The sequence below is a fragment of the Jaculus jaculus genome, chromosome 9 (genome assembly GCF_020740685.1).
Source record: "Jaculus jaculus isolate mJacJac1 chromosome 9, mJacJac1.mat.Y.cur, whole genome shotgun sequence".
NCBI lineage: Eukaryota > Metazoa > Chordata > Mammalia > Rodentia > Dipodidae > Jaculus > Jaculus jaculus.
In genome coordinates, this window is record NC_059110.1 from 106,347,591 (window position 1) to 106,359,114 (window position 11,524).

At 48.5% G+C, this 11,524-nt stretch overlaps 1 protein-coding gene across 1 annotated transcript; it reads left to right on the forward strand.

Annotated features, from left to right (window-relative positions):
• The first annotated feature begins 6,750 nt into the window (after positions 1–6,750).
• On the forward strand, positions 6,751–10,220 carry Tob1 (transducer of ERBB2, 1). The gene is made up of 2 exons (XM_045159799.1): positions 6,751–7,061; positions 8,986–10,220. The coding sequence occupies exon 2, from the start codon at positions 9,130–9,132 to the stop codon at positions 10,180–10,182; it is 1,053 nt and encodes a 350-aa protein (XP_045015734.1). The 5' UTR covers positions 6,751–7,061; positions 8,986–9,129; the 3' UTR covers positions 10,183–10,220.
• The last annotated feature ends 1,304 nt before the right edge of the window (positions 10,221–11,524 follow it).

Below are 11,524 nucleotides of genomic sequence, written 5' to 3' on the forward strand. Positions count from 1 at the left end.
GAGAGGTAGAGCTTTGCTGGAGAAGGTGTGTTGTTGGGGGCAAGCTTAGGGGTGTTACAGCCAGGTCTTCCTTGCAAAAATCAGGTTCACTCTCCTGCTCCTGGTACCTGCCTGCTGTGGCAAGGAGGTGATGTCCAGCTCCTAGTTGCGCCATGCTTTCCCCTGCCGTCATGGAGCTTCCCTTCAGACTGTAAGCCAAGCTTTAAAAAAAAAAAAAAAAACCTTTCCTCTCATCAGCTGCTTGTGGTCGGATGCTTTGTGCCAGCAACAAGAAGGTAACTGCAGTTGGGCGTGGTGGCACACGCCTTTAATCTCAGCACTCGGGGTGGCAGAGGTAAGAGGATCGCCATGAGTTCGAGGCCACCCCGAGACTACATAGTGAATTCCAGGTCAGCCTGGGCTAGAGTGAGACCCTGCCTTGAAAAAAAAAGAAGGTAACTGCAACAGGTGTCTTTGGTAGGACAGTGTCACACCGCTAAGGCTGCTGCAAGGAAGCCTGGGAAATGAGACGCTCCGTCTTTCTAAGGCCTCTGCTATACCAGGAAGCTCGGGGAGGTGGAGGAAGCCTGGGAATCGGCTGGGCTCACACACCAGTGCCGGCCACAATTGGTTGTATATAACTCTATTCTATTTTAGCAAGCAGCACTACATAATAACATATGCAAGCCATGCTTGAGATGTATTTAAAGTATTCTCACAACATGTGCTCACAGAGGACTTTAAATAAATGTTCTTTGTACCGAGAATGCCTTGAACACTCTTTCACTCCTAGAATCTGTAATCTCTGGCTGAAATCACGAGTCTCGTCCTTGGCTAATGGAAAGTCATGTCAAGGCTCGGTTGAGACTTTTGATCATCATGATAATAGGGAGCGAGTTAAGCTAAAGGAGTCTTTTCCTTGCAGCCTAGGTTCCTTCAGTGGAATTGCTTGTTCCAGATAGATAGGTTTGCTCATTATGTAGTTGTCTCTTAATTACACATGTCTGTCCCAGTCTGTTCTGGAGAAGGCATGGACCCTTCTACAAACTCGGGTAGAAACTACAGGAAACCACAGTGAGGTTTCCTCAGATACAAGTGCATTGCCTTCCTTGGAGAAATGATTAGGAAATAAATGGTGTAAAAATTCAATTATTGCTTTGTAATTTTTGACATTGATCCTCATTACCACAGTCCAGGCTGACCTGAAACTTGAGATCTCCCTGCTTCAGCTTCCCAAGTGCTGGAATTATAGGTATCTACCACTATGTCTAGCATATAATTTTTATTTGCTTTTTTTTTTCCAAGGTTGGGTCTTGCTAAAGCCTAAACTGGGCTGGAATTCACTATGTAATCTCAGACTGACCTTGAATTCACAGAGACCCTCCTATCTATGCCTCCCAATTGCTGGGATTAAAGAAAAGCACCATCAAACCCATGCTTTACTTTGAAGTAGAGCTTCACTATGCATTTTAAGCTGACTGGAACTCAAAATCTCCTACCTTAGCCTCCACAGTGCTAGGATTACTCTGGTACAATACCACGCAGAAAAAATGTTTTTTAAATTAATTTAAAAATGTGTATGTTGGGCTGGAGAGATTGCTGAGTGGTTAAAGGCACTTGTTTGCAAAGCCTGATGGCCTGGGTTCAATTACCCAGTACCCATGCAAAGCCAGATGCACAAAGTAAGTCATGTCTGGAGTTCATTCGCAGTGGTAGGAGACCCTGGTATGCCTGTACTCACTCTGTCTGCCTCCTTCTCCCTGGAACTCTCTCAAGTAAAACAATTGAAAAAATGTGTATGTCATAGTTTGTGTTACATAACTGCCTAAAGTAGCAATAATAAGAACATTTTATTTGTACATTGCCTTATTTTAAAATAAAGGTAAAAGGTCGATGCTCTACAAGTGCAATGTCCCTTAGTAAATAAACTGAGTGGTAGCCATTCTCCAGTAGCTTGTTTCTGCTTACAAGAAAGCAGGAGAGACACTAGAAAGTTTAGGATGGTTCTTCCTCATGTATCAAGATGAGCGGTGTGTGTGTGTATGCGCGCGCGCACGTAACAAAGAACTGTAATTTAAACCGGCCATCGAGGCTCACGCCTTTAAACCCAGCACTTGGGAGGCAGAGGTAGGAGGAGTGCCATGAGTTTGAGGTCACCCTGAAACTACATAGTGAATTCCAGGTCAGCCTGGGCTAGAGTGAGACCCGACCTTGAAAAACAAAAAAAAAAAAAAAAAAAAAAAACTGTATTGTAGAATGATTTGGAACATTATTTATCAAGCATTATTTGTTTACCAAGCAAGTGTGTTTTTACTGTAGACACGCCTCCAGGACTTTCAAGGTGTAAGGTTTCCTGTGACCACTGTTTGCTCAGTAAGAGGAATCTTCTTTTCTTTTTGGTTTTTTGAGTAGGGTTTCACTCTAACTCAGGCTGACCTGGAATTCACCCTATAGTCTCAGGATGGCCTTGAACTCATAGTAATCCTCCTACATCTGCTTCCCAAGTGCTAGGATTAAAGATGTGTACCACCATGCCTGGCTCATCTTTTCATTTTCATACTAGTGATTGAACCTAAGTCCTTCCTTGGGCTAGGCAAGTGCTCTTCCACTTCTTCGCACTAAGTTGCCCAGGTTGGCCTTCATCTCACTTTGTAGCCCAGGCAGGTCTTGATCTTTCCAGGCTCCTGCCTATCATAGGCAGTTGCCACTATACCCAGCAAGGAGTCTCTCTTGATTGCAATACTTGGAGCCTGATAGCCAATCCTTTTTCTCTAGAAATCTAAGCCATCATTTTGAATTCTGCTCTTGCTACACAGTTCTAACGTGGATGTTAAGCAATAATTAGCCATAAAAGGGGTACTATAAAGTGTAGGACTTGGATAAAAAGAAATTGTGTGCATGTTAAGGCAGAAGTTGATCTTGTCTATTTCTCTCCACCTTATTTCTTGAGACAGGATTTCTCACTCAACCTGGAGCTCACTGATTGGGTTAGACTAGCTAGCTAGCATTCCCCAGAGATCCTCCTGTAGACTCCTTAGTGCTGGGGATTCAAACTCAAGTTTCCATTGCTTGTGCTGCAAGCACTACACCATCTGAACCATCTTCCCAGCCTTGAATAGAAGAAATTTTAGGGCTGGAGGGATGGCTCAGTGGTTAAGGTGTTAACCTGCAAAGCCAAAGGACCCAGGCTCAATTCCCCAGGACCCAAGTAAGCCAGATGCACAAGGTGACACATGCATCTGCAGTTCATTTGCAGTGGCTAGAGGCCCTGGAGCATCCATTTTCTCTCTCTCTCTCTCTATAATAAGAGAATAAAAATAAATAAAAAAATTTAAAAGAAATTTTAAGCCACATGTGGTGGTGTAAGCCTGTAACCCTACACTCCTGAGGCTCAGGTAGCAAGTTTGAGGCTAGCCTGTGCTACATACAGAGACTTAGAAAAGAGATACAGAGAGAGAAACCATTTTATACCTTGTGACTTTTATTTGCAGTCTATTTGGAAAAGAGCTGCATTATTTGTTATAGGCATCAGATTTTTTTTTTAAATTTTTTATTTATTTATTTGAGAGCGACAGACAGAGAGAGAGAGACAGATAGAGGGAGAGAGAGAGAATGGGCGTGCCAGGGCTTCCAGCCTCTGCAAACGAACTCCAGACGCATGCGCCCCCTTGTGCATCTGGCTAATGTGGGACTTGGGGAACCGAGCCTCGAACCGGGATCCTTAGGCTTCACAGGCAAGCGCTTAACCGCTAAGCCATCTCTCCAGCCCTAGGCATCAGATTTTAAACGTGGATTTTTTGGAAAAATTGGAGATGATCTAATGCCACCCTTCTTTATAGAGAGAAAATGGATAAAACAGAGGTAAAATTCCAGTCTCCCGATACCCACACTTCAGCAATTTTTCCAGAATGTTACCAGATATATGTGTGTGTGTGTGTGTGTGTGTGTGTGTGTGTGTTTATATTTGATTTGACACCTCTTACCTGCTGGAATTGACTCATTTTTCTCTTTTTGATTTGGAGACAGAATCTCACCCACGCAGCTCAGGCTGACCTGGAACTCACTGCATAGCCCAGGCTGGCTTTGCACTTGTGGGGTTTAACCCCCGAGTACTGGGTTTTGCAGTTGTGCGGCTCCATGCCCGAGCTAACCATACACTTCTGACCCCTGCATCTCTGGCTTAGAAAGTCAACTTGCTGTTGTTGTTTAACCAGCCTCTTGCAAATAATTGCTCTAGTATTTGATATCTGGGATTACAGAGTGGGGGTATCCAGAAAGAAAAAAAAATTAGGCCTTCCCTTTAGGAGAATTCTTGAAAAGTAGAGATAAGCTTGAAAAAAAATTTGATTCATCTATTTTTAGTTAGACATTTTAATCTCAGCCAAGCCTAATATGCTCTCTAATTAAAGTGATATATTTTCCAAATTACAAATCAAGACACATGGTTCTGCAATTCATGTCGTTTGGTACTGTTAACACTATTTGCCTAGTGATAATAAATTATGCTCCTGGGGCACATGAAAAATCAAGTGTTTCTCTTGGTAAGCCATTCCCAAAATATCTTATCTAGATTCTTGCAATTTCTGTGCTCAACTAATTACAAAATCAACTCATTTGGAGGGACAAACAAAATGAATGATCACGACAGAAAAGCAAAAACGTTCAAAATGAGAAAGAGGAAAACGATGAACGTTTATATTAAGAATAATTTGATACAGAGGAAGGAACATTTTTAACATTAAGCATTTGCCATGTTTTCAAGGTTCAATCCCACTCTTGTCAAATACTAAAAGAAAAATAAGACAATGTAAAGAGTGTCTCTTGAGCAGGACTTCTCCGTTCTTAAAACGCTGCCTTGAGTTTTCGGAATCTGTACAGCAGACCTGAGATCGGTCACCTGACTAGTCCCCACCCTCAAATCCACTCCACAACTCCCCCCCCCCCCCGCCCAATCACACACGCATCGAGACTGAAGACCACCCTGTTCTCCGTGCGGTTGCTTCTAAGAGAGGAGGCCGAATCCCGCCAGCCGGTCGGACTGGAAAAGACTCCGTGCACATTCCGCGTCCATTAAACCACAACCACAACGTGTCTCTGGCCCAAGCAGGGGTCTGGCGGGAGGAGCCGCCCCTTGCACCCCGACGGCCCCGCGGTGAGCGGCGGCTGCACTTCCCGAGCGCAGGCAGGTGGAAGATGCCGGGCCCGGGCTCGGCTCCGAGGGGAAGGAGGCACCACGCCCGGTGTTTTTCCACGGAGCGGAGGCTGCCAGCGTGCCGAGGACCAGGAAGGAGCAGGCCGGGCGATAGGCGGTTCATTCATCGCTTCGCTTCCCCCCCCCACCTCCCCTCGTTAGAACCCCCCCTCCTCCTCCCCCGACTTTCTCTCCCCTGTTCCCCGTCCGAGTTTGACGTCCGTCTCCTGGATACCAGATAGCCAATCGCCTGGCTGCTCAGGTCCAGCGTGGCCAATCAGGCGTCGTTGCTACCTGTGAGTAATATTTTTAGCCGAGAGGAACGCCCCGTTCCACTCCCGACGTAACTTGTATTCCCCTGCTGCAGGTTGTGAAAAAGGCGCCGACCCGCGCCCCCCGAGTCCCCTTTCCTACACACCCTAGACACCCATCGCATACACAGTTCAGCCCCCAAATTCTCTTCGTCCTGTCACAAGAAGGCACCGTGTTTATTCTGTGCACGCGTGTAAAACCCTTTTGACATGCACCTATTTTTCTTTTCTTTCTTTGCATCCATATTCAAGATAGGCAGTTTGACATCGAGTCGCCACATCCTGGCCACGAAGGCTCGGCCTGGGGCATTTGGAATGAACTGTGATTCATCGTCTTCAAGCCACCTCCATCTCGGAGCTGCTGCTGCCGGGGGTGGGGGGAGGTCTGCGAAGGGACCGCGGAGGCGGTTAAACTGTCACCTGGGCAGGAGGTTGCAGCCAGGAGGTCTCCCTTTCCCCGCCCCCTCCCAACCCAGCACGACAAGCTTTGGGTTCTGCAGTTGCCACTTCTGGGTGGCAGTTGGCCTAGGCCCGACCGGGATGAATAGTTCGTCCGTGAATCGGGGTCGCACGAGTCCCGGTCTGCAGACACCCCTGGGAGTGGCTTGGAGACCGACGCGGTGGCCCGTCCACGAGTGGGATTTTTTTTCCTCGACCACACGGTCCCACTCGGATGGAACATGTTCCGTGTCCTCTCCCCTCCCTCCGTCTCTCTCTCCCTCTCGGAGCCTTGGCCTCCTCCTCCTCCCGGCCCCCCCCCCCCCACGCCGCCGCGTCGCCACCTGCTCCGCTCCCCTCCCCCTCCTCTCTCTCCTCTCTCCCTCTTCCTAGCCAGCGCGCTGCGCCCGGACCGAGCGCGTCCAGTCGTCCCACCCGGAGCTCCCTCTCCGCCAATCCCTTTCCAGGTTTTCTCTTAATCCCGCCCACAGGCAGCCAGACTCGTCCTTTCATTGGCTACTTCGGAACACCTCCCTTCCCCCTCAAAGGGGGTGTGTGGTCCTCCCAGTTCGGCTGTCCACAGCCGTCAGGACATGGGCAGGCGGGACTTGGCCAATGGCGTCGGGGGGCAGGGCAGGGGAGGAGCCAGGCGGGGAGGAGAGGCTCCGGGTGCTGGGTGCGGAGAGCGGGAGGGCGGGGAATGGTTACGCCGCCCGGAGCAGTGTGACGCGGGCGGGCGGGCGGGCGGGCGCGCGCACCCCCACGGAGGATGGGGGCTGGGAGGAGGATATAAAACGAGAGGCGGGGCGCGCGCCGCAGCAGAAGGAGCGAAGCTCTGGCCCGGCGCGGAGTGGGTGCGGTACCGGGACGCTGGGCCGGGGCACCGGGCTGTGTGGAGTGAGCGCGCTCGCCTGACCCTCCCCCTCCTCCTCCTCCTCCCGGGTGCCTCAGCACCCCAAGCCCGAGCCGTGAAACTCCCCGGGCCCCCCATCCGACAGGCCTCTCCGTCCGGCGGCGGCGACGTCTCGCACCCGGCTCCCTCGCCCGCTCGCGCGCGACCCTCCTTCCGCGCCCCCGCCCTGCCGCCCCTTCTCCACCGCCCAGCCGCGGGCTCCGTCACCGACGCAGTCCCCAAGCAGCCCGTAAGTACCGCGGGGCGGCGGGCAGGCGAGGGTGGGGGGGCAGTGGAGGTGACCGGGAGACCCGAGCCCGGCCGAGGCATCCAGGGAGGGGCTGCCGCGTCCACGGAGCCCCGGGCCTCGGGGACGGCGGCGTCGCGGGCTGCGGAGAGGCGGTCCTCCGGGACTGGAGAGGGGAGCGGCTGCAAGGGGGGGGGGGGCATCGGCGGGTGACCGGCGACGACGGGACAGCCCGGGCCGAGCTGGCCGGGGGTGGGGAGGCGGAGTCCACAGGGTTGGGGACGCTCGGGAGGAGCGGTGACCTCGCGGGCAGGGGAACGGGGCGCCGGGGTTCCTCGGGGTTGGGGACCGACGAGGCCGGACCTGGTGCCCGGGGAGGCGAGGGGAGGGGACCGGTGCTCCGGGGCGCTGGCCCGGACCCAGGAGCCGGGAGCGGCGGAGGAGGGGGGAGCGGCGGGTCAGGTTACGGCGGGGGAGGGGAGCGGCTGACCCGGCTGCGGCCGGCGCCGCGACCTGCCAGGGTGCCCGGGCACCGGGAGCCGGCCTCTCGGTTTCCCCGGGGCCCTTTCTGCTCTTCCTCCTCCCGGAGCAAGCTCCTACTCTTCCTTCTCCTCCTCATTCACCCCCTCTGGCTGTCGTTGCTGCCGCCGCCGTAGCGCTCAGGCTCCCGGGGCTGTGAGCAGAAATCTAATGAGACCCAAGTGGCTGTTTATGTAATTCTTCACAGCCCCGTCTTCAAGGCGTTGCTTTCCCAACTACCTTCCACGGAGCCTGAATTTTCGCTCGGCTGCACCTTCAAGCAATGGAGCTTAATCAGCTGTCTTGGCCCGGCTCTCGGGCTTTTGGTTTGGGGCTTTGGAAAGTGGAGTTCCAGGGGACAAGCAAGGGATCCTATACCCTTTGTCACCACTCACATGGAAAATGGAACAGACTGATGAACACCAACTTGATTTTCTTAAATGCCCCTTTTCTGCACCTCAGTGTACAAATAGATCTCCTTTGGAAATACCTTCTGTTTGCCCTTGATCTTTTCTCATCCCCACCCAGTGCTGACCCAGCAAACGTTTAAAGGTCGACCTTATCATACATGCCTCTCTCCGGGCTGTTTGCTTTATCGTGAGAGGGGAAGAGGTGGTTTAAAATAAAATAAAATAAAAAAAAGTCAAACTGAGTAACCCTAAACCCTGTCCATTACACAAAATAATAAGAGTTTTGAAATGGGCGGTGGTTTTTGTTATACTGGGAAAGAAAAACGCTGAAAAGAAAAAAGCACCGAGAAGTGCAGTTACTATATTGTGGGCCTTTGATATATTTAAGACCATAACCATGGGGGATAATTTGTTTCATAATTATCATTTACCAGGGTGACAGTTCATTTAGTACCTTTAATTTAAATTCTGTGCACTTTGAAAATCAAACTAGTTTTCGTTAACTACTCAAATTTCCAAATGTCTAACATAGAGCAGATTTAACCATGGTACATTCAAAATAAACTGAAATCCAGAATTCACTTCTAAGTTGGTAAATAGCAAGAAAAATGAATGACCAGCTTCTAACAGGGACACATGAGTGTGAGGGTGGGGTTGTAAGGGGGACACAGAAGGCAGTTTCTAGTAAGTGTCCTTGTGCCTGTTGAGGAAAGAATACACGCTCTGAAGACTCCGTTCCTATGAAATGCTGTTGAGAAACAGTCAGTAGTAGAGGTTAAAGACCACTGTTTTTAACTATAAATCTGTTTTCCATGAGAGTTTGGGACTTAATGAGCAATTTTCTATCTATTCCTGTGTTTTGTACAGATTATATTTTCTATATGCTTCCTAACATAATTAGACATTTTCAAAAGTGAAATTACACTGGGTAAATTTTCAAAGGTCTTGAGCTACAACAATGATCTTATTTGGACATGTTTGCTTTTGTTTTCTTAAAGGAACAAGACCACACAAGGTGAAGAATAATCTAATACCAGCACTTTGAGAATTTGTTTCTCTGCCACAAACTGATATTTATTTTATTATTTTTTTTTTTTTGGTGGAAGAGTTGAAACAAACCTAACTTTTGTGGCATAGCAGCTATGCAGCTTGAAATCCAAGTAGCACTAAATTTTATTATTTCATACCTGTACAATAAGCTTCCCAGGAGACGTGTCAACATTTTCGGTGAAGAACTCGAGAGACTTCTGAAGAAGAAATATGAAGGGCACTGGTACCCTGAAAAGCCATACAGAGGATCAGGGTTTAGATGCATCCATGTAGGGGAGAAAGTGGACCCTGTGATTGAACAGGCATCCAAAGAGAGTGGTTTGGACATTGATGATGTCCGTGGCAATCTGCCACAGGATCTCAGCGTCTGGATCGACCCGTTTGAGGTTTCCTACCAGATTGGCGAAAAGGGGCCAGTGAAGGTGCTTTATGTGGATGATAATAATGAAAACGGATGCGAGTTGGATAAGGAGATCAAAAACAGCTTTAACCCTGAGGCCCAGGTTTTCATGCCCATAAGTGATCCAGCCTCATCAGTGTCCAGCTCTCCATCGCCTCCCTTTGGTCACTCTGCTGCTGTCAGCCCTACCTTCATGCCCCGGTCCACTCAGCCTTTAACCTTTACCACTGCCACTTTTGCTGCCACCAAGTTCGGCTCTACCAAAATGAAGAACAGTGGCCGGAGCAACAAGGTTGCACGCACTTCTCCAATCAACCTTGGCCTGAATGTGAATGACCTCCTGAAGCAGAAAGCCATCTCTTCCTCAATGCACTCTCTGTACGGGCTGGGCCTGGGCAGCCAGCAGCAGCCGCAGCAGCAGCAACAGCCGCAGCCGCAGCCTCCATCCCAGCCACCACCTCCTCCCCCGCCACCACAGCAGCAGCAGCAGCAGAAAACCTCTGCTCTCTCTCCCAATGCCAAGGAGTTTATTTTTCCTAACATGCAGGGTCAAGGTAGTAGTACCAATGGAATGTTCCCAGGTGACAGTCCCCTTAACCTCAGTTCTCTCCAGTACAGTAATGCCTTTGATGTGTTTGCGGCCTATGGAGGCCTCAACGAGAAGTCGTTTGTAGATGGCTTGAATTTTAGCTTAAATAACATGCAGTATTCTAACCAGCAATTCCAGCCTGTTATGGCTAACTAAAAAAAAAACAAAAAACAAACAAACAAACAAAAAACAAATGGAGAGAGAGAGAAAGAATGTCTCATACAAGCTAAAATGCACCGGCCCAAGGGGGACCTTTATTCACCTCCTTGAGATTTTTTTTTTTTTTAAGCTTCTAGTAAGGACACATTCAAGCTTGGTTACAGAAATAAAACGTGCATCATTTTTCATTTGCCAACCAAGCACAAAGTTATTTTATACTGACTGTATATTTTAAAGTATACTCTCAGATATGGCCTCTTACAGTATTTAAGATAGAGCAAGGACATGGCTGGTTTTTTTTTTAATAAAAAATTGGCACTAATAAGTGGGTTTATTGGTCTTTTCTAATTGTATAATTTAATTTAGTACAAAGTTTGTAAAATATCAGAGGATATATATATTGTTTCTACGACATGGTATTGCATTTATATCTTTTTACTACAGTGACCTGTGACGGCAGCAGCTTCATGTTGTATTTTTTTTACTGAAATTGTAAAATATCCATCTTAAAGACATCAACTATTCTGAAAATTGTGTACAGGATATTCCTTTAGTGGTGGAATTAAAATGTACGAATATTTGCTTTTTCAAAAAAAATGTATTTTCTGTTAAAGGTTTAAAGATTTTTGCTATATATTATGGAAGAAAATGTAATCGTAAATATTAATTTTGTACCTATATTGTGCAATACTTGAAAAAAACGGTATAAAAGTATTTTGAGTCAGTGTCTTACATGTTAAGAGGGACTGAAATAGTTTATATTAAGTTTGTATTAAAATTCCTTAAAATTAAAAGTGCCTATTGTGTGGTCTTTGTTTTTAAACCTTTGTGAAGGTGTGTGGCTGAAGGTAGGCATTAAATGCTAGTGACAAAGGGAGCTCTGACTCCTGGAGTCCAGGGAAATAATGGAAAGCAGAGGCTTTGCCTGCCCCAGGTAAGAGTGTGCACGTCAAAAGTTGACCTGCCAGGGCTGGGTCGTAGCGCAGGAATCAGAATGCTTGCCTAGTGTGCATGAAGCTGTGGACTGGATCCTCAGCATTGCAGAAACCAGGCATGGCCGTGCATGCCGAGACCCCAGCCCTTGAGAGGTGCAGGCAGGAGGATCAGAAGATGCCTGGACTACATGAGACTGTCTCAAAACAAAAAAAGTTATGCTGCATATGGTGGCGCACGCCTTTAATCACAGAGGTAGAGACAGAGGTAGGAGGATTGCTGTGAGTTCGAGGCCAACCTGAGACTACCTAGTGAATTCCAGGTCAGCCTGGGCTAGAGTGAAACCCTATCTCAAAAAACAAAGAAAAAGCTGTCCTACCATAATCAGGTAGCCTGACAATGCCTG